This window comes from Elgaria multicarinata, chromosome 4 (assembly GCF_023053635.1).
Source record: "Elgaria multicarinata webbii isolate HBS135686 ecotype San Diego chromosome 4, rElgMul1.1.pri, whole genome shotgun sequence".
Classification (NCBI taxonomy): Eukaryota; Metazoa; Chordata; class Lepidosauria; order Squamata; family Anguidae; genus Elgaria; species Elgaria multicarinata.
This window is the reverse complement of record NC_086174.1, coordinates 109,320,864-109,344,814: the sequence shown is the minus strand read 5'-3', so window position 1 is coordinate 109,344,814 and position 23,951 is coordinate 109,320,864. Positions and strand designations below refer to the sequence as shown.

The following is a 23,951-nucleotide window of genomic DNA, read 5'->3' as shown; positions in this document are numbered from 1 at the left end:
AGTTCCAGACTCCAGGGCGTTAAAGGTATTTTAAATGGGTGAGAGTATGTCAGAAACGGGAATCAATCAGGATTAAAGGATTTCCTCCAAAAAAGAGGAAATGTATCACCAATAAACAGAACACAAGAGGGCAGTGATTTACATATGATAATGTATACGTATGAATGCAAAATTATAAATAATTATTATTTAAATAGAAATACAGTACATCTCACCATTGTGTAGATAACTGTGTAGATGTCTGTGACCAGGTGACCTGAGTGCCTTCCAGTTCAGTCTGTTGTCCAAGTGCTACCTGTGGGCATGTCTAGACCAGTCGTTTTCCCAGGAATTGTCCCTGTGCATCCAGATGATGCACAGGGGATCCCAGGAACAGGGAGGGATGATCCCTCCATTTCTCCGGGATGTCGGCAGGCCCTTTTAGCCCAATTCTTTTTGCAGTCTCAGGATTGTCCTGAAACCACAGGAGGTGTGGGCGCCCATCCCAGCTTCATCCCAACTCCTCGTGAGTAAACACGAGGAGGCAGGAACTGAGCACAGAGCACAGAGCTTTTCAGGCACTCAGTGCCCATCGAGGGTGGGGGGGAGTGGGAGCGGGTGTTGGTGTTGTTTTAAACTCACTTTTAGTTGGAGTGCACGGGCACTCATCCTTCTGTTAAAAAAAATGGTGGGTGCGACATTCCTCCTTCCTCCCAGAATATCGCATACATGCGTCTGGACAAAGGGGAGGATCTTGCAAGCAGAATATCGAGAGATCCTCCCCTGGTCTAGACATACCCTGTGAGTGGGCAACTGTTTTTATGGTTCTTTAACTTTAACCCAGAATTGGACATGACAGTCCTTAAAATAGAGAACATCTTCAAACAGGGGATGGTTCTCTGGCAGTCCATTAAATAGAAGACTGACCTCTATCAAAGAGGGCACCTGGCTGGTCAAGCCCAACCTTCCTCACCTTTCTTTTGGATGGTATATGTCTCTTGACATTCTCTCCATTTAGACATCCCATCTACATTTTTATTGATTTGCACTTTTCCTATCACAGGACCTTGGCAGTATGTCACTGAACTAAGAAAAAACTATGTCTATGGTCCATAGTCATGCAACTGTAGCTACCCAATTCCACAAGGACTCAACATTAAGGTGACCATATGAAAAGGAGGACAGGGCTCCTGTATCTTTAACAGTAATGTAGAAGAGGGAATTTCAGCAGGTGTCAGTTGAAGAGGATGAAATTCCCTCTTCATCATAATAGTTAAAGCTACACTAGCTATAGTAGAGTGACCAGATACAAAAGAGGGCAGGGCTTCTGCAGCTTTAACCGTTGTGATGAAGAGGAAATTTCACCCTCTTCAATTGACACCTGCTGAAATCCCCTTTTCTACATTACTGTTAAAGATACAGGAGCCCTGTCCTTCTTTTCATATGGTCACCCTACTCAACATGGGCTTATTTTCTCCCTTTAAAGTCCATACACAGAATGCAGCATGATGGGCCATTATCAGGAAGAGAAGCCTCATTATAAGATCCAAGTTTGAGTAACTTGCACTGAGTGAGAGTGAGATGAGTGGGAGAATTGTTATCTTGTTGTTAGCTGTCTTTGAGCTCTCCACATGAAAGTTGGGGTATAGCTGTTTTAAATAAATAATAAACAAACTTTGGGTCCTCTGTTCTATATTTTATCTACCTTCAGTTGTAGCTTGTCCCTCTAGAGCAGCTCCTTCTCCACTTCTGTAAGAAGCCAAGACTGAAATCTTATATTTAGTCTCAGGCTGAAGGTTTTCCAGTACAGTATTTATTACATTTCCAGGAACTGTTTTCTGTCCAGTCTGATCATCATAGAGTGATTTCCATATAATTCTGTAATGATCAACTGATCCTGGAGCTGCTGTCCATGATACTCCAATGGTAGTATCAGTTATGTCTCTAGTAATCAAGTCCCGAGGAGAGCCACGTTCTGCAAGAAAGGGAGAAAAATTAGTCCTGCAGATTAAGTTACAGCCAATAAATATGGCAATAAAACAAGAACAAACAGGAAATAAAATAAAACACAACAAAATCAATGTATATAAAATGTATTCATTATTTTAGAAGACAAATTCTAGAGAAGCAAGAATTTGCTTCTTTTAGGTAAGTAAGAATCAAGAATTTGATTCTTGCCTAAAAATCAAGAGAATGCCTTTGCATGCACAGAATGTACATACATAATATAGCATAGCCCTATATTGTTCCAAAGTCCATTTTAAGTGATTTCCAAAAACTGATCTTGAAAGGACTTTGATGAAGACATAGGGATGTAAAATCTTGTCATTGTCACAGATACTCCAACAGCAGCTAGATGCTCTAGAGAAAGTAATATGAAGCCTCTAGATTGTTTGTTTAAATTGAGAAGATATTTGCACAAGACCTTCAGAACCAAAATACATTGACATTGTACTTCTCATTACAATGTATTTTCTCTCTATAAGTTTTTAGCATGCACATTTAAATCATTATAAATCAGTCCTGGTTGCACAAACAGGGATTTAAAGATGAAACTGTACAGTAAGTTCATATGAGTTATATACTCACAAGGGGTATTCCCAACTTCACAGCAATATTCAATATCACTTTGCCCTAATAAAGCTGAAAGTTCAAGATTTTGCCTAATTTGCACCCTGAAAATCCCACTGAAATCATTGAATTAAATGGAGGTTTAGGCCTCAAATTGAACCCCAAAAGAACAATTTTCCTGGAAGATTGAAAAGGTCTGGAAGTAAGTTGTGCCAGATTTTTTTTTCATTCTTCTGTAAAGCTTCTGCTCTGAAAATGTGGCTTTTTCATTCAAATAAAGTATATAAATGCAATCCAAATGGGGGGGATATGGAAAATTGTCTTAATAGAATGTGCAGATGTCTCATAATAAAAGGCTTTTCTTTCCATATTTTAATATAATATAAACACACGGGCCACTTTACATTGGCTACTTTACTTCAAGCCTCTGCCATAGCATGACTTCAGTATTAAAGCATCTGCAGATACAGTAAATTTTCAACAATTAACTCTGGAAGACTGCAGCTCACAGTATGTACTGGCAACAATGCAAAAAATAATCGTATGTTTGAAACGGTTATCAACTAAACTAGGATATGTACTAGGTAACAGAAGAAAGTAATTTATTTGCAATAAAGTATAATCCATGACAATTACTAAAAAATGTGAATTGTGGGGACCAAAGATATTCAGCGGTATTCAGTGTACTTACGTTTTGCTGAATAGTACTTTGGGTTTCCAAACAAGCCACAAATGGCATGTCTAGGCCTACTGGGTGTAGAGGGATGGAGGGGGTAGGATCTTGCGATATGGTGATCGCAAGATCTCCTCCTCTGTCTACACACGGCGCGCGACATCCAGGGAGGAAGAGGATGTCGCACCCGCCATTTTCGTGGGTTTTTTCCATCAGAGAAGAGCGCATGAGCACTCCTGTGCAAAAAGTAGGTGTTTTTTAAAATAATTTTTTTCCTGCTCCCCCACCCCACCCCGATGGGCATGGAGTTCCTGGCTCCTCACGGTTACTCACGAGGAGCCAGGACAAACCATGACGCCCAGACACACTTCCCGTGGTCTCGGAATCTTCCTGACATTGCGGGGGAAAGTGACAAAAAAGAGTAGGGCGATATCCCAGGGCACAGGAGGGATCATCCCTCCCTGCTCCCAGGATCCCCTGTGCGTCATGTGAATGCACAGGGCCAATCCCGGGCTGATACCCCCTCTAGCCATGCCCCAAGAGTAAGTGGGAAATGCTGGCCTTATATTGCTGGGAAATGCAAACAAGACATTTTTCCTACTAAATGTGACTTCCATTTATACTGTTCCATAAGTCAGCTATGTATTGTGAATTATATATTGATAGCACCTTATCCCACATACATTTTACATGAAAATGGTCCACTTAACAATTAAATAAATATACTGAGAGGCAGAGACTATGACTTTTAGTGGGCAAGAGCAAATCAACAAGAGGAGATACCCACACACTGTCCGATTGGTGTTTTATTCTTCACAAGGTTATTCCTAAGAAATACAGACCATCCTTGTCATTAGGGCTCCAAGGAAATGTGAGATGCGCTATGGGACTGAGTAAATTTTTTTCCTAGATTTTGATCCAAAATGAGACAGCCCAGCGTACAGAAAGATGCCAACCACTAGGAGCATATTACAAAAATTCTGAAAAAATTCTGATGACTTTCAGTTAGGGCATGGCTAAATGAGGGGGGATGAGGGCGATGATCTCACAATCTTATGATTGCAAGATCACCCCCCCATCTACACACAGCGCGAGATGTCCCAGGAGGAAGAGGACGTCGTGCCCGCCATTTTTTTTTTTTAAATCAGAACAGAGCGCAGGAACGCTCCTGCGCAAAATGTTAGTTTTTTAAAAAAAAAAAACACTTCCAGCTTCCCCCCTCCCCACCCCAGATAGGCACAGAGCTCCTGAGGAGTTCTGTGCCCCATGTCTGGGTCCTGGGTCCTCGCAGTTTCTCGTGAGGAGCTGGGACGGAAACAGAATGCCCGCCCACATGTCCCGCGATCAACCCGGGACCGCAGGAAAAAAAGTGATTAAAGTGTAGGGCAATATTCCAGGGCAAGAGAGGGATCATCCCTCCCTGCCTCCGGGATCCCCTGTGTGCCATGTGGATGCACAGGGATGATCCCAGGGCAATCCCCAGGATATCGCCCCATCTAGCCATGGCCTCTGTCTCCTACATGTGCAGATCATCAGGTGAGTTTCTGTTCTAAATGTTCCAGCTTCCACATGTAAGGTGGACAAGTATGAGGAACAGGGATGTTTCAGCTGTCCTGTTTGCTCTTCAGGACAGCTTTTCTCAACCTGATGCCCTCCAGAAGTGTTGGACTGCAATTCTCATTATACCCATCCAGCATGATGGGAGTTGCAATGCAATACATCTGGAGGGCACCAGGTTGGGGGAGGCTGCTTTAGAATATGCTATTAGTAACAAGCAAAAAGCTTTTCTCTTTCAGAGGACTTTTGGTCCAACTGGCTCATGTTACTTTCATCTATTTTGACACTGGCGCTGCTGACTTGTCATCTTTGGCGTTTGATGTTTTATAGTTTGAGTTTTGTTTAATTGTTCTGTTGATTCTGTCTTTATTGACTTATTTATTTTGCAAAATGCCTTAACAGCCTTTTTTGGCAAGAACATCAGCAAGTACTTCTGAAAAAATAAACGAATAAATTAAAAGAATTCACTGGCGTTACCAACATTATAAGTAATTCCTTTGTCTGCAATGTAACCCAAATGACCAAGGCATTCTATTCATCTTGAGTGAAAGTGTCCAATCTCTCCAGGAGCAATTGAAACTCCATCATCCATGTACTGGAAATCATTAGTGTTTCATCTCTGCCAGAACATCATGCACACTACGAAATGGAAACCATTTGGGGCCTAACTCCATCTCGATGTGAATGTTTCCAAAAATTCTATTTCCATGTCTACTGTTTCCATCATACTGAGCCACACACAATAACTCCATTTAAGTACTTTTCCTATACTTCCTGGCTCTCATCTTATTGCTCCTGGTGCATCTAAAACATAGGGCTGTGAACAACTTCAGTTACAAATGTTCGCTAGAACTAAATCCCGCTTGAGAACCCTTGAGGCGCAAGCAGAGATTTCCTTCATAGTTTCAGCAGAAGTTCTATAAGCTCAACATTTTATTCAGCTAATTTCCAAGTATTGTTTAACAAATTATTTCTGAAGTATTATTGCAGTAACTACAAGCTAACCACAGTAAATATCCCTGATAAACTCATTAACCTACTAATCACCTTAGGTCGGGAATAAATAATGCATATTGTGCCAACCTACAATTTCCCATATGAAAATAGGCTAAATCAAAGCCAATAATTAGCCTTCCCCCATTATAAGGAGCCTAACACCACTGGCTAATTAAGTATCCACATAGTTTTGGATGTTCCTGTGCATCAAGCTCCTCCTGTTTGGCAAAATGTAGGAAATTCTCATCATCTTTGAGAATTTCAGTGTTGTTTTTTAGGGGATGGGGGTGGGAATAAATGTGGAGGCAGTATCTCAGGAAGACTCAGAAACTCCAGAAATTTAAGAGAAAGTCCCCAGCAGATTCAGCAAAAGGGCTGCTTCTGTTCCTCTTTATTATTTATTTTAGTTTAATATAAATAAACTATTTATATTTAGTTTATTTAGTTTAATATAAATAAACTAAATAATATAAATATTATTTATAATATAAATAATATAAATAAACTATTTATATTTAGTTTAATATAAATAAACTAAATGAACTGCCCAGGGAACTTCGGCTATTGGGCAGTATAAAAATGCAATAAATAAATAAATAAATAGTGGAGCGTGTTCAGAGGAGGGCAACAAGGATGATCAGGGTTCTGGAAACAAAGCCCTGTGAGGAGAGACTGAAATAACTGGGCATGTTTAGCCTGGAGAAGGAAAGATTGAGGGGAGACATGAAATACTTGAAAGGTTGTCACACAGAGGAGGTCTAGGATCTCTTCTCAATCATCCCAGAGTCCAGGACACAGAATAATGGGCTCAAGTTACAGGAAGCCAAATTCCAGCTGGACATCAGGAAGAACTTCCTGACTGTAAGAGCAGTATGACAATGGAACCAATTACCTAGAGAGGTTGTGGGCTCTCCCACACTAGAGGCCTTCAAGATGCAGCTGGACAGCCATCTGTCAAGAATGCTTTAAGGTGGATTCCTGCATTGAGCAGGGGGTTGAACTTGATGGCTTTATAGGCCCTTTCCAACTCTACTATTCTATGATATGTTAACATTTCACCCTTTTCCCTCTTGCAAAGAACCCATGGTCCTCCTCCACTCCATTTTGTCCTCAAAACAACTCTATGAAGTAAGTTAGGTTGAGAATCAGTGACTAACCCAAAGTAGGAATGCTGGAAGAAACTGTTTGGGGGTGGAATTCACTGAGTTTTCTTAGACTTGCCCCAGCCCAGACTTCATTTCACTTCCCACTGTGGCATCCAACTCAATTTTGAGTAAGTCAGGAGGGTTCTGTAATTTGTGCAAATTTCTGAGCAATTTGTGCAAATAATTTTTGAATTTGTGCAAATTATGGCTGAATTTGTGCAAATTATGCAAATACGTCCATAATTTGCACAAATTGTTCAGAAATGTGCACAACTTGCAGAACCTTCAAAAAAAAAAAAGATTGCAAAAAAGTTTCCAGGGTTTGGGGAACAGCCCACAGTCTCATCCACTGAGTTCAATGGGACTTATTCCCAGGTAAGAAGGTATAGGGTTGCAGCCTTAGGTTGGTGCATGGAAATCCATAAAAATGACCAGAATAGCATGTAAGGGTTTAACCCATTAGAGCAAATACAGCACTGGCATGAAATGAAAACAACCCCCTTATTACATAATATTCCAGCAGTTTTGCAAAAATCCATTCCATTCTAGAAGCATTTAAAAGAAGCCAGTTACATTTTTCTTGTGGAGTGGATCACTTCCTCTATGATGATTTGTTTTTTCCTAGAAATATGGCATTCCCACAGAATGGACAAGTGACATGATTGTTTAACAATTGGCAAATATCTCCTGAAAATGTCAGTATCAAGAAACTAAGAATGTATAATTTTAAATAATGCATGAGACAGCACTAAATCTCCTAGGCAGACACAGAGTCTCTTTGTACGGTGCAACTCAAAACATGTCCGTAAAGTTCCTATGTTATGCTAAAAACTTCATTGTAAGGAAATGTCACTGGCGCTGGGACTGATTCAAACTGTAGGAGGACATCTATGTCTAAAACATTTCTCAGTTAACTATGGGCACATCAGAAAAGTAGAGAGATACTATGTTACTTTAAAACACCTCCGTATAATTGAGAAGAAACAATTTATTATAATATATTATTTATTGGGAAAGGAAGGGTGTTTAGGGTTATGAATGGTTGTAACTTTTTTGTTTAATCATCTCAGCTAGAAATGAAACGTGAGGTAAAAGCATACCTCATTAAGCCTCAAGCCTTTGCAAAGTATTGAGGCTTGACTGCTAACAAAACTCTTGATTACAGTTGCTAAGGAGGGCTGCACCTTTGGCCCTTAGTGGGCTGAAAGACAAGGCCAAATCAGACAGTGACTAGCAGCTATGCCTTCTTTTCATTTTTACAGTAGAGAAGGTGCTGGGAGCCTGTTTTGGATCTCAAAAGTCCCCTACCCACTATGTTACAATCCCAATCTCAATTGAGGGCCCTGCACATACTCTACGTGAAGGAGAAGGAGAAGACTACTGATGGACACATATTTAAAATAATGTAGCTGATAGTGATTAGGGGCATTAGAAGGGACTACACTTATTGCTGTTCATGGGAGGGGGAAGCATCACTCTAAAAGAACTTCTATTGGTCCTTGGATAAATACCAATAAATACCAATAAAAAGCAATCCTGTGAGATGGCTACATATAATTGGCCAAATGTTGTGGCCAACAGACCCAGACACAGTACTGTTTGCAGTCAGTCAGTCAGAGTTGGAGCTGGGAACCCAGGCTGGTTGAATTTAGCCTACAGATCTGAGGTTCTGCACCCCTGATTTAAATAGTAGGATGATTCTTGTTCCTTAAGAGAGAAGAAAGTATCATCCAATTATAAGAGGGCAATGAAGGAACTCTCCTTTCATACATATATGTATGTAGACGTAGTGTTACAGGCTATTGGATTACATCCAGATATCTGCCCTGTGGGCAGTTATTTGGCCCCTACCGTGCATCTTTAGGCCTCTGAGTTTTGTAACTCCAGTTACCAAAAGGTATTTTGACTAGCCCATCTCCTAGAATAAACTGGCTTGCAAAAAATCAGCTTTTACCTACAAAGGTTAGAGTTCATTACTTGCACAGTCACAGTGAATTACAGAAGTGTAATCTGAGTTCAGAATCTGATTCTGTTATTTACAAAAGAATGATTAAATTATTGTTTTTCCTGCTGAATGGCTCTGGATGAGAAATGGTAAACAAGATCTGCTTTGATCAGTTCTTCTTGGGCCCCTTATACTCAGCATATTTGTAATGTCATGAAAGCAATCCTAGAGGATTCCTATTTCCAGGCAGAGGACAGTTCTCAAGTTTGAAGGAAAGATTACATAGATCACAATTAATAACACCTGCGCTATCTGCCAGAACTAGAAGTAAATTTATCTTTCTCTCAAAATTGCAAAAGCCAAAAATAAAAACAAAAACCAACACCCCACCAAATCCTATATTCAGTTGAAATTAATCTATTTAGCAGACAGTATACAGCATGTTCCTATCATTTGACATTATACCTCAAGGCAAACAAGCAAGCTTCTGCCAGATCTGCTCTTACCACCTCCTCTCCATGGGAAAAAGAGATTAGAAAAACAGTAGTTCATAGAAACATTTGATTGTTAGCCATCTACTGGGTTTCCACTCATTACAATGGCTGTGTTTGCCATTAGGTCTTATTTCTAGTCTATGACCCATGGGTTTGGCTCAGAATGTGTAAAAAAACAAAGCCAAAATCAAATGGAAAACCCCAAGAGGGGTTGTGGCTTAGGAAGGAGAACAACGGGGTGAAATGTCCAATTTTTCTTTTAAGCTGACTGTGCCATAATGTCTAACTGATCCAGCACCATCAAACGTAATGAAAAGCAGTAACTGGCCAGAAGAAAATCAAAATGGCATTTATTAGAGGGCATCTGTTATCAAAGAAAATCCTATGTTTTACTAATAGAGCCTTAGTACTGGGTAAATCATAGGTGGGTAAATCATAAAATGTGCTCCACTGGCAGACCACTGGCCAACTTGTGGTAGACCACCTAGTGCCTGCTGGTTGCTGGGATTCTTGCAAAGAATGTTGGAACTCAGAGGACTTTCATCTGATTTCCAACAAGGCACTTCTTAAGTTGTTAAGCAAGAATGTACATTCAGGATCCTTAACACAGGACTGTGGGGCTTTTATTTAAAAGGTAAATCAGGCAAGACTGAAGCTGCCCACCCGTAGGTTAAATTATCCCTCCAACTTTTAGCAGTTTCTAACACCCAAATGTTTAGCAGCTTCCAGGAAACAGAATATTCTTGGGCTTGAGAATAAAGTTAGGGTCAAGGTGGGTAAATGAAGAACAGAGAGATAAATACATGAGATCTCAGAATATGGGATTAATTTGGTGATGTGTGTCGGTGACTCTATGGGGTGAATGCAGAGATCTAAAAGTTCATATTCTAAAACAGGGGTTATTACTCCTACAAAGCTGTGCCCTCCATCATTTGTAGCGAGAGTATCAGAGTTGCCATTTCAGGTTTCTGTAGTGAAGGCCAAAGAGATTTCATTTGCATTGGGAGGGACCACAATAGAGGGTAAGGTATTAAACTCCATATTCCTCCCTGCTATGGTCAAATTGCCTTCCACCCCCCACACCCCATGGCAGCTATTTTTTTTGTTTTAAAATCCAGCCACTCCAAATGCAATTTAACGTAACAAGTAGTTTGGCCTTACAATTTCTTCAGTTCACAATTCACATATAAAATTTTCTTCTGTCAACAACAAGAGCCTATTAATTCCCGAGGTCTTAAAAAGAGGGCAGCCAAGTGTACATTTTTTAAAGTGAAGCAAGTATGCCAGTCTCTTCATCCAGAAACAAAGCTCAGCCCTCCTGGTGCAGATAAGGTAGCTGGGTTCACAGAAATGTTTGGCAAGAATATGCCAAACATAGAGTCAAGCCAAGGTTCAAAGGCCTTCCCTTGAGTATTTTCAAAATTAACAGTGCAACCCTATACATGTCTAGTCAGAAGTAGGGTCCACTGAGTTCAGTGGAGCTTACTTCTAAGAAAGGCCTCATAGACTTGCAACTTAAATGACAAAAGATCTTTTATTTTAGCTACTTTTTCATGTTTCACAATAGCCACAGGTATAGATGTTCTTGAGGATTAAGCACATATGAGCTGAGATCTGAGAAGGGGCAACCTTTCCTTTCCATTACATAAATGGCATCTCTGCTGACTGGGCATCTCTTTTACTCATAACTCAAGGACATGATGGAAACTTGTTCCATTTAACTTCATCAGTACTCACATAAGTTATACCTCATGAATATGAGTTTTAAAAATTGGTCCCTTGTGACAATGCCTCTCATTCTAGCTTATATTCTCAAAGTATTTCCTGCTGTCCGCCACTTGTTCTTTCAAGTGTAACTTATAATTCTGTTCTATTACACACAATAAGCCTACAGTTCTTTCATCCCACCCGCAGAAGCCAGCCTGTTCTAAGAGTATTCAGGGTGGCTTGGAGAGAGAACCTGTCCCATGCCTGTGCTGCTAAACGGTAATTATGATCAGTCTAAAATGCTGCCTTGTCTCCACTTGCAGTCCCCTTGCCATGTTTTTGCACAAAGTTCTGTTCATTTTAAAAAAAATTATAAAACATTCCATGAGCAAAGGTTTCTCAACAGCTTCAAAAATTCAACTTACAGCATTTTTGCAAAGCTTTCTTATCCAGTTGAAGAATAAACACATTCCAGAGGATGAACATTTTAAAAACTATGCATAGTAATGACAGAAATCGTCACCTCTGCCACTGAAAGAGACAGACTGGATTTCCAAGTTATGGGAAATTCTGATAATAAGTTGATACAACACATCCGAGTTAAGCATGAAATATGAGAAAATGATAATTTTATGGCAAGCTGTTCGACCCTTGATCATACCCTTGGTGCTTGACCAAACAAGCATCATAGATTATGTAGGAACATGTATAATTATGGGGGCCTTATCTTTAAAACTGAAACATTATGTTAAGTAAGGATATAAAACAAGATAAAGAAAGTTGGTGCGGACGGAAAGGGAAGGGAGGGTTTGGAACGGGGTTATAAATTTTTATTACTGTATATATTAAATGTTGAACATGTTATGAAAAGAAATTCAGTATTTGGTGAATAAATGAACAGAGTGTAGTTGTTGCTTTAATGTACCATAGTAAGGATCCAAATGGCTATGTGCAATCTAACGCAAGTACAGTTTGGAGGTGGGCTTCAGGGGGCCCTTCCAGTAATAGCCCCTGAAAAGCTGCCAGTGAGGTCAGGGGTCTTCCAGCACAAAAATCCATGTGATGCAAAGAGCTGCAGCCAGAAAAGACCACCAGGAACTACCTACCACCCATCCCATGCATCAGGCATGGAACAGTGTTGTGAAAGTGCACAGGCCTCTTTTGGATCCTAGCATATGACCTTAGCTTTATTTGCTAGTTTATTAGTTCCGATGCAAAACCTTAGTGAAGCATCCCAGCTTTATTACTGGGATGTATTCGTTTGCTTTTTAACTTTTATTGTATTAGAAACTTCTAAGAGAAGTATTTTAGGTTATATGCTCTAAAGCCCTACAACAAGATATATTTTTTGAGTTGTCCAGATGGTGGCAGTTCCTGTTTCACAGTATTCCTGTCACAGGCTGGAGTGTCGTGTGGAAGCAGCCTTAGGGGCATGTCTCCATAGGCTCTTGATCCCATAAGGTGGAAGTATGAGGAATAGCCCTCTGTAAATAGGAACATAATATGAAGTAGGAGAATTGGGCTTGCAGACTTGACTGAAACTGCCATTTTCCACATGTGCAATGCAGACAAATATGTGGAGAAGGGTAATTTGTGAAAGCCAAGTAAGGTTCTTCCCAAAATAACTTATGCAAATGTTGCTTTCAGATGTCTGTACCTGTGGTGAGCCTGGCACTATCATACAGTGGACTGTCCATTCCAAAATGTACCCTTTAAAAAAGGAACATAGTGGCACGAGACAAGCAAGTACCAGAACTATTCATGATGCAATGCAGACATGCATACCATGATGGTACCAGTCATCAGACCCGCATGACCTCCAAGTACAAAATCATGTCTTGTGTGAAGTGGCTTCCTATGATGCAGGGCACTCTGAAAGGAGTGGGATATCCAAAGAGACAGGGTATTGTACATGATCTCTGCTTGAATGAAGATGCGCATTTGTGCAAATGCCTTCAGAACGTGAGGAGTTACTACAGGACCCTGCTGTAGTAAGCCACTTCTCTTGACGCTGGTCACATGTACACAAGCAGAAAGATTTCATTTAGAAAGGACACTGAAAACAAAGTCTTCCTCTTGCTGGTATAGGTCCCCTGTCTGCTGATATGAATTATAGCAAACAACTATTGAAATTATCATTATAATGGTGAATCTATGGCCCATTTCTGCTCTAAATAGCTGACATAGCTCAGTACTTTTTAAATCCTGACATGATTAATGCATCACTGTTCTATCTGAGGTTGTTACTGTAATTAGCACCAAGAACAGAGTAATGATATCCTATGTGATCATATACACTATAATGATTTGCAAACCTAGGTAAGCACCCTACCCCTGGAACTTCCACACCTCTCAGAAAACTGGGGCAAGTGAAACAATAAATATGTGAAGCTGCTTTAATAATTACAGACATTAAACTTGGGTAGTCTGTGTATTATTTTAGTATTATTGCAGCAGATTATGACCTGGTTTGTGCATAATGCTAACCCTTGAGTTATTTAACCTGTGGGTTGTTGAATTCTGAGTTGTTGATGTTGAAATCTAGCTACACTAACAAACATGGTTTGTTAACCACAAGCCAGCCAGCAAGAGAAGCCATGGTTTGTTGCTGCATTGTGAACCCTCAGTTGTTTAAACCATGGGTTGTCATTACATATAAACTTAGAATTGTAGGTTGTTCATTCATTGTTTCTCCGGGCTACAGAGGTGGCAGGCAAAGGTGTTCAAAAAGACAAGCAATTCTACATGCCAATACTACTGCAAAAGTAATTGGGTTACTGGGAAACAGCTGGCCAAAGCTGGCCGGTTTGTTTGATCATCTCCTACACAAACCCTGGGTATGGCAACAAACAATGGGTTAACAATAGGTTAAATAAACTATGGGTTAGCATTATGTGTATCTAATTCTTGGCTACCGAGAAATATTGGCTACCAAGCAAAAATGGATTATATATTCATAAACATAACTTCAGTTATAACAGCAATTTGTGAAATCCAGCTGTTTCTACCTTCACGTGTGTCTCCTTGTCCAGAAAGAGCATCCCCTGCTCCAGATGCATAAAGGGCAGTCACAGATAAATCATATCTCGTTCCTGGCTCCAAGTCTCTGAGAACTGTAGTGGTAGTATCTCCCCTTAAGGTTGCTTCTTTAGTTTCACCTCCTGTCACTGGAGTATATGTTACAAGGTATCTCTGTACTTTGCCAGGTGCTGAACTCCAAGATAATTTCAATGAGGATGTTGTAGCATCAGAAACTTTCAAGTCTCTTGGTCTTCCCAGCACTACATGTGATAAAAGCACACAACAGAAGTTCTTGAAATAAGAATTTGGTGTCTTTAAGTCTACTGTGAAATATCTGTGATGTAAGCAATTAAGTACGACACAATTCGTATACAGAAATGTAAGCAACTGACACAGGATAGTATTTAAATAGACAACCAAACCAGGAGAACAAACTAAAGTGGCTTGAAATCTGGAAACTGTCATATTAGTAACAGAAGAAGGAACAACAGGTGATCTTTTTGGAGGAGATGGCCCTTGGAATGAAATATAAGAGATACAGAGAACTAGTATGCCAGATGATAAATGTACTGCTAGACAAAGGCACTGCTGCATTGGTAAGGATACCTAGATATCTCTGCTCTTGTCAGGATCAAGTCTGTTCTATTTAATGTGGGGGGAAAGGGCTTGGGGGCTTAATGGGGTTTGGAGACTGAAGAAGAAGAAAAAGCAGGACCAGAAATATGCCAGCCAAGACAGGAAGCAGGGGGAGGAAAGTGTTCAAGCCTCTTCAGGAGTCAAGAACAAATATGCCCAGGAGCTTATTGGACAGGATGCTGAAGGCTCAGAGACCATTCCCTCCACCCCTCCAGGAACTCAGCTGCTGCCAGAGGGGGAGGGGACATTGGAATTGACAGGTCCCAGAGTCTGCCACAGGGTCAAGTGGGCGGAGTTCAGAGGAGGTGAGAGGCAGTCCCTTAGGGTAGCCACTCACCAGAGGCTTCTCCTCAAAGCCCTTCCCTGAAGCATAAAGCCTGTTAGCACTGCAGGGAAACTGTCCATTATAGTTGAAAAGCAACTGCCTTGCTTTGTTAAGCTAATTAAACTTAGAAAATAGCTCCCACCAATCACATTCCCATCAGGTGTGAAGAGATTTTATTTGCTGAATAAAGCTTTGTAGATTACACTGCAGGCTTCTTTATTGTCTCAGATCTTGGCAGGAGGGCTTGGAAACACAAAAGCTCTTCAATGTAAGGTTGTCAAACTTAGGCCAAGTCCACACGTGAAAGTTTTTACATGTAAAGGTGTAATGTATGCATGTTGTCAAAACATGCACCAGTACATGCATCAAGATGCCAACATGATATCAACGCCTCTTTCCTGCTGTGTCCTATGTGAAAATGACCTTGATACCACAAGCATTATATTCTGTGCTTACCTTCTTCAGTTTTCCCATGGCCATTCAATGGATTTCCAGGCCCAGACTGGTACTCAGCAGTAACAGAGACTTCGTATCTTGTATCGGAATTCAGATTCTGCAGTGTTGTTGCTCTTTCATTTGCTGAGACAGTTATTTCTCTTCTTTCCCCACCAGTAACTGGCTTATATGCAATTCTGTATCTGAGAACATTCCCGGGAGCTGGTGACCATCCAACTTTAAAACTATCAGTTGTTTCATCAGTTACTCTTAAGTTTCGTGGTGATCCCCTGACTATAAAAGAAGTAAACAAGTCACAAATGCAAGCCATTTTATTTTTATTAATCTTATAGAAAAAAGCCCTCTAAAATATTAAGTAGTTTGGCTTGGGACCCAAATATCTGCAGGAGCAGATCTCCCTATATCAGTCTCCCCAAGCCATAAAGTCGTCAGGCGAGGCTCTTCTCCAAGTACTGTTGCTGCTTTATATGACAACTAGGGAAAGAGCCTTCTCCGTGGTAGCACTCCAATTGTGGAATATCCTCCCCAAGGAGGTGCAAGTGGCACCAACATTGTGCCATTTTTGGCACCAAGCCAAAGCCTATACACCCAGGCATTTTAAGTTGGTTGGTATGGGTTGTCTTTTTTCTGTATTTGCTGCTCTTGGTTGTTATTTTTTAAAGTTTGATGTTTTGCTGTTTTGATTATACTGTGTTGCATTTGTATTATATTTTCGCATACCACTTTGGTATCTGTAGATGAAGGGTTATTTATACATATTTTTAAATAGTTATGCCTTTTACCAAAATGGAGATATTTTACAGTTCAGAAATATTGTTTATCTGAAGTTTTATCTTCCCTAAATGAAAATAGTGGAATAACCCCCTACTTTATACAATGATAGTACCGCAGTTGGGGAAAATCAGGCAGATTGTGCGTATAAGTCTTCATAGCACTTAAAAAAATCCTAAATCAAGTAATAAGAGGTAGGCAGAATGTCCGTATGCAGGATATATGAATGACATTCAGGGTGGAAAGTGGATATTTCTTAAAATTTGGCATGTAATCCATTTAAAATGCTGAAGAAATTACCATCTGCTAGATGAGGCATCATTTTTAAATGATCCTTCAGCATCCTGCCACCTTGTCAAGTTGGATTATAATCCAAGGAAGTCAAAAGTAGAAAGATATTTAAGTATATGTAAAATATTTACTACATGTGTCTAGAATAACAAAGGAAGTGAACTCAAGAAGTTCTAATCAGCTATATTAAACCTTGCTTATTTGAATTGTAAAGAAGTGCTGCAACTCTCTATTTAAAAAGAGTCTAAACTAAAACAATTATTTGTCTTTTATGTGTATTACATATATGGACAAGATTTTTTACTTCAAAGAAGTAAAAGGAGTAGACCCACTGAAATCCAGTTAGACTTGACTAACTTAAGTTCCACTGACTTCAATGGATAATTAAAGAGTGTCTGTCTTCTTAACTAAGCCTGGCTTTTTAACTAAGCCTGGCTCCAACCCATTGTTTTCAACTCACAACTTAAAGGATATCCAATCTTTATTGCTGCAGTTCTACCTGTCGTCCAGAAGGCAATGGAAGACGTTAGTGCCATTTTTTCATTTACTAATATTAGATCTTTTATTGTTGGTTCTGATTCAAATTCTGATTATTTGAATACAGTATGGCCAGATTGGTATGTAAACACAGCAAGCTGGTTGCTGCCAAAAGCTGGAACCACTTGGGAGCTGGGGGTTGTGGTTCAGTAATCACATCACCATGGTAACACATGCATTGGGCCTCTATGTTGGTTTTCAGGAGGAAGAAGCAGAAGTGACGCAACAGGAATGATACCTTCTAAAGTTGTTTCTTCCCCATCCAAGGAAGGCCCATCACCATCTTCATATTCTGCAATCACACCGACAGCATATGTGGTTTTCGGTAGTAAATTAGTAAGAACTGTGTTAGTAACAGGAGCTGGTACAGAAACAATGAATTCCTCTCCACCAATAGCCACTTTATACTTGACAAGGTAAGACAAAACATCAGCTCCTGCTGGAGACCAGCTAACTTTGAAACTGTAAGAATCCACTTCTGAAAATTCCAGATTCTTTGCAGGTAAGTAAGCTGTTGAAAATAAAAATCTAGTGAGCAAATCATGGGTTGATAAAACTTTCATAAATTCCAGAAATATGTGCAAAAAACAACTGGCTGCTTTATTGCTGGTCTTGCTTATCAAACTACCTAGAGCTCAGACGAACGCATGTATCTGAATAATCTTACTCTAACAAAAATTAGAAATTCCAACTATTTCCATCTCTTTTTCTTCCTATGACAAAAACTGCTGATTCTACAGATTTGAAAACTTAAGTTGCATAGTCAAATTGGGAACATCCTCTTCTATGTTTCATGAATGCTGAATAATAACATCAGTATGTCCTCACTTAAAGCCACACAGCCCTGCCATTAAACAAGAAACGATGTGAAGGCTAATGCTAACATGGTTTTTATTCTTTCATCCATCCGCAAAAAGGAGCCAAGAAATGAAGATGACTCATGTAACAATCACAATCACTCTCTTGTTTTGACATTGTTACACTGGCGTTGTTAAAATAAAATGATTTCCCCAAAACCAATACTACTAGACTATCAATTATGAGTGGGAGAATGGGTTGTTTAAAGGGAATAAATTAGTCAAATTATCAGACAGTAGTCAGGATCTGGAGAATATGCCTATCACGAAAGGCTTAGAAGACACAGCAGTTAAGAAACTAAACAAGAACTTTATTATCTCTCACAAACAAGACCTAAACAACAACAGGAAACTTCTGACTCCACCAGATACAACTAAGCCTAGAACCATCTAGTGACTAAACCATATAAGAGGGCTATCCATACAATGCTCCATACATGGAACAGGTACTTCACATACAAGAACTCTTTGTCTAAGCTAATATACATGGTTGATAGGGGAAATGTGCACTGACTGGAACACCAGATAACACATAGAGGATGCATTCAATAAACAACCATCCCATAAGTGGGGTTTGGAAACAATTCCTTCATTTATTTTTCATGACACAAGAAAGGGTAATAGTGTAAGGGTTAGCGAGAGACATCGAACGTTGTGCTAAAACAAAAAAATCCATGGTTGCAGCCACATTTGTTGTTCATATGTCTGCTTCACTCATATATATGAATGAGGCAGAGCTGTCAAATTTGATTGGAGGAGCTATAAATCAGAAAGTCCCTGTTCAAACTTTGCCTATGTTGTGAATGTAGTAGGTGGTCTTTGAGTCACCATGGCCCTTTCTACACCTAAGGGTTATCCCAGGAAAATGGAGGGATTGTCCCTGCCTGCTCCCAGGATCCCCCGTGTGGCATTTGGATGCACAGGGATGATCCCGGGATATAGGGCTGGTGTAGACATGCCCTCTGTCTCAAATCTCAGTTTTTCATTTGTAATTTGGGGATAATAAAACTAAATTACCATAAATGGATATTGCAACAGGAGAATGTATACAAAGCATTGTAAAAACTCTGAAGTGTATATAAAGTATTGTTTGTTTGTTTATTATAGTACTTTTTCCCGCCCTTTAGCCAAAAAGGCTCTGTCATTGTTGCTGCTATATCCAAGATATGTAATGGTAATGGATTATCCCACTGGGTAGATTTACTACATTTAGGGTGCAATCCTATGCATAGAAAAGAGATACAGAAAAGAGTCCTAAGTTTCCCAGCATGCCCTATCTAGCCAACTGTAAGTTCAATCTGCTGGTCAACGGAAACCCTGTCCTGCCCTCTTCTGGTTTCTAATCCTTTACCAAAATCTGACCACACATTTTCCAGGCTCTCTGCAACTGCAAGAATTAGAAACAATCCACATTTTTTACAAATTTAAATCTCGAATTCAAAGAACTTTGAAAGTAATGGATATTCCATTATCCACATCCCATGGAATATATCCTTGCAATTTCTTATACCACTATGGACACAGTCTCACTTCCTTACCTTACCCAGAGAAATTGGCTTGGATCCTAGCTAACTGTTCATTGGTGGAAGCATCCCCTCATCAAGGTTCCTCTCACCAAACACTCCCATCCATGGCAAATTTTAAATAATTTGCCTTTTCCCTGCAGCTCCTTGTACCCCTTGAAAAATTGCTCTGGAAAACTATGAGACCCTTCAAAATAGTGTAGGAGGGGCTGCACGGGGAAGAACGAATTGGTAAAAGCTTCCTCTGGATTGTGGTCCCCATCCGTGAATGGAAAGAGCCCTTCCATTCATGGACGTCTAGTCAGAATATCCTGCAATAATGCTTCTTATCCCTTGAGACAACTGTCGGGGACAGGTTATGATGGGGCGAATGCCCCCTCCACTGGTCCAAGCTACAACTTAAACAAAAAACAAACAGCAGCACTAAACAGGGTTCTCTATTAATTTTCTTCCTTTCCATTCTTATTTACTTGAGCTTAATTTTGGATCCAGATGTATTTAAATAATAAAACACCCATTTGGCAAACCATTTTGTAGACTTAAATAACAAAACTTGTAATATCTTTTCAGATGTGTGTGTGTGTGTTCCTCTTTTACTATGTGTGGTCATTACCTTATAAATTATATATAGCTAACAACATTTGGCCCAGGCCTTTTCATAGGCATTTTCCCCACGCATTTCTACATGGCAAAGACTACTTACATTTCCTCTTAATCTTCTGAAGTTCCTGCTCAATTCGTAGGCAGACAGATTGTGTGAGCTCAAAGGATATTCTCTGAAAAGCATCAAAGTCTTCCACTGTGTACACGTGGGTTTCTGTCGGTGGTGTAGCAATAGCTTCCAATTCTGTCCGCACTGCGTCCTTAACACCAACTGCAAATATCTCTACATCTGAGTTCCTCAGTTTTAAAGCAGGATCTTTAAAAGCATCTGATGATTTCCCATCAGTAATAAGAATCATAACCCTTGGGACATTCTCTCTTGCACCTTTGCTTGTAACAAAGACTTTTTCCCTAACATAAGTCATTGCTTTGCCAGTGTTTGTAGATCCACCTCTGTATGGGAAAGTGTTAATAGCCTGAATTATGTCTTCAACTCTGTTGTATCTGTTCAAAGTAAATTCTGTATGAGGATCCCTGCTGTATTGGACAAGGCTGATCTGCACTTTGTTAGGTGAAATCTCAAAGCTTTTAACTAACACTTCCAAAAATGCTCTCACTTTAACAAAATTGGCAATGCCAATACTGTAGGAGCCATCAACCAGAAGCACAATATCAGCTTTTACATCCACACCTTGTGAGCATTCTGCAAGAAGGAAAGAGAAGAATATTTAGCATTTACACAACTCTTTACGAGCATCTTCAGGCAGGGGGTAAATCACATTTCCCTACTGTCACTTTGGCTTCCTGCTGCTGTCCCAGAATAAAAACAAATAGCTCCCTCTTTCTTCACATTGGGAAGAAAGAGGAAGCAAGCAACAACCATGTGACCCATTCAGTGGGCGTTTTTATCGCACTGCTTCTCCTGCACACAGCAGAAATGGCAGCAAGTTTCGCTATTCCACCCCCCAAATCAGTTTTTTTTCTGTGTTATTTTATGACAGAAAAAAGACCAGAAGGAGCAGGAGACCCACTGGAGGTGGACAGGGTCATCGAAAGGAACCACACACAAAGAACATGAGTGGCCATTAACAAGTGTACGATAAAATGCTTGTCTGATGATACGCTACATTGTTCAAAATATTTCAGCATCACCCCCATATTGCAGGGTTTTTTACTTATACTCCTATCAGCCTAAACCAGCATGGCCAATGGTAAAAAAAAAAATTCTGGGAGTTATTGTCCAAAAGATCTGGAGGGCACTGGGTTGGTGAAGGCTTCTGTTGCTTTTATATAATTCATGTTGCTTTTATATCATTCAGCCATCAGCATGCAACAGTTCATTTCGACAGCCCATGACTTACCCACTTGAACTTTTACTGGCTGTGTTTTCTCCATTATAGTCACTGGCTCACTGGCAGTCAGTTCTTTCATAGCATACACATTAATTTGGTATTCTGTGTCTGAAGAAAGATCTTTTACATTGAGGGCTGTAGTCTGAGGTCCTACACTCAGGGAATATTGTCTGGCACCAGCTATCATTGGAATGAGGTCCACCTTGTACCCAGTGATTTCACTAGGAGAAGGATACCAAGTGACTCTAATTGATCTTGATGAGACTTGTGTTGCTACAAGGTTTGAAGGAGGTTCTATAGCTGAAAAGTTAAAACACAAAAAAATCAGTTATAAACATGTTTTCAAAGAGCACCTAACTTTTAGAACCGGTACAGCTGCATACAGGTTTTACTTGTGTTTCTCTAATAGCAGCCTCCCAGGTCACAGAGCAAACCACTTTTTTAATTGAATGAAGTTCCAAAATAGCTTACAGTTTGGCATGAGGGTCTGCTATTCAAGCAAACCAAAAATCACACCTAAGGTAATTTTTGCATCCTTATGCCAGGGTAGATAAGCCCATGTAGTCTCCCCTAACCAGTAGTAGCTCTCCAAGGTCTTTGGCAGAGTCTTCCATATCACCTGTTACCTGAGCCTTTTTACCTGGAGATGATACCTATGGGTTAAAGACTAGGAAGCTTTGCAAGCAAAGCATGCACTCTACCACTGAGCTGTAGTCCTTTCTAAAAACTTCCTTCCTAAAATTTGGTGTCCTCACCATGGTTAGATGAATATCTATACAAGGATGAAGTTAGCTACTGTGAAGCTTTTTCTCACCTTCTTCTCCACTGACGAGCTCACCCAATTGTTCATCAACACCTGAGCACACCTGTGAGACTATTTCGTTCTGTATATCCACAATGCCATCGAAGTTGGCCACATTAAAAACATGCTTCAGCGAGGGCTGAGATGCAATCAACTTCAGCTCTTTGGCATCTGCAGCTTTGATTCCTAAAATAGGAAAAAAGGAACAGGGTGTGAGCATATATGTGAATGATCCACCAATGCTGCAGATAGACACTATTGTACTTGTGGGTTTCTATAAGCCTATTGTGTGTGGAGATCAGAAGGCTCTCATTAAGCACTAATGCACACTGAGGCAGGGATGTTTCAGAAGGGAGGCTTGCCTGGCGGCGTTTTTCACTCTGTCTTCCTGTATCACAGGGTCTTCCGAGTGCAAAAGGCTAGACAACTCGGTGACAGAACTTTAAAACATAGGAAGAGTCATGCTGGATCAGACCAAAAGCTTATCTAGTCCAGCATTCTGTTCCTACAGTAGCCACGTAGCCACCTCTGGGAAGTGAACAAGCAGGACAGCAGCACAATAACAGTCTCCTACTCATATTCCCTAGTGACTGGTATTGAAAGGCAAGCTGCCTCCAATACTGGAGGTAATACAAGGCCATCAGGTCTAGTAGCCATTGATAGCCTAATCCTCCAGGAATTTGTCTAATCTCTTTTTAAAGCTGTCCACATTGGTGGCAACCACTACATCATGTGGTAGTGAATTCCATAGTTTAACTATGCGCAGTATGAAAAAGTATCTATTCTTAATCTTCTACCATTCAGTTTCAATGGACGACCCCATGTTCTAGTACTAGAAGAAAAACATCTTCCTAGGTACTTTCTCGACACCATGTACAATTTTATACACCTCTATCATATCCCTCTTTTCTTGCATCTTTTCTAAGCTAACGATCCCCAAAGGTTATAACTTTTCCCCATAGGGGAGTTGTTCCAGCCCTTTGATCATTTGGTTTGCCCTTTGCTGCACCAAAAATGTACACAGTATTCAAAGTGTGGCCACACCAAAGATTTGTATCCAGGCATTAGGATATTGGCAGGTTTATTCACGATTCCTTTCCTAATGATCCCCAACATGGAATTTGCCTCTTTCACAGCAGCTGCACACTGGGTCAAAGTTTTCATCAAGCTAACCACCACAACCCCAAGATCCTTTTCCTAGTCAGTCACTACTAGGGGTGTGCACGGACCCCCCGCTCCGCTTCACTTCCAGATCCACGATTTGTGGATCGGGCCGCTCCACCCTGCCCCTGCTCCGCCTATGTCCGCTCCGCTTGGAGCTCCGAATCCGGATCGGAGCTCCGTTCCCCCCCCCATAGGATTGCATTAAGCTAAAAAAGTATACAACTTTTTTTCTGTTAAAGTTAGAAACCTCAAGTTTGGCACCATGACACGTCATGGAGGTATACACATGCACGCCAAGACTCAAAGCAATCCCATCATCCCCTGATTTTGGGGGAATTTATGAAAATCGGGCAACCCATTCACACCCCTTTCGATAGCTCCATCAATTTGAACGTTAGAAATCTCAAATTCACCACCATGATAGCTTTTCCAGGGATACAGATGCATGCCAAGACTCAAGGCAGTCCCATCATCCCCTGATTTTTGGGGAATTTATGAAAATCGGGCACCCCATTCACACCCCTTTCCATAGCTCCGTCAATTTGC

The 23,951-nt window shown here is 40.4% G+C and overlaps 1 protein-coding gene across 5 annotated transcripts in view; it reads right to left on the bottom strand.

Annotated features, from left to right (window-relative positions):
* Positions 1 to 23,951, bottom strand: part of COL12A1 (collagen type XII alpha 1 chain) — a 132,991-nt gene that overhangs the window by 89,070 nt on the left and 19,970 nt on the right. For 4 of the 5 annotated variants that reach the window (XM_063124939.1, XM_063124941.1, XM_063124940.1 and 1 more), the window contains exons 8-14: positions 22,254 to 22,427; positions 21,449 to 21,739; positions 20,188 to 20,790; positions 17,343 to 17,615; positions 15,506 to 15,778; positions 14,076 to 14,348; positions 1,685 to 1,954 (exon numbers count right to left, since the gene is read on the bottom strand). The exons of the other annotated variant lie outside the window; for it this stretch is intronic. In XM_063124939.1, coding sequence (XP_062981009.1) covers positions 1,685 to 1,954; positions 14,076 to 14,348; positions 15,506 to 15,778; positions 17,343 to 17,615; positions 20,188 to 20,790; positions 21,449 to 21,739; positions 22,254 to 22,427 — 2,157 coding nt within the window. The remainder of the gene's footprint in view (positions 1 to 1,684; positions 1,955 to 14,075; positions 14,349 to 15,505; positions 15,779 to 17,342; positions 17,616 to 20,187; positions 20,791 to 21,448; positions 21,740 to 22,253; positions 22,428 to 23,951) is intronic. 5 annotated transcript variants of the gene reach the window in all.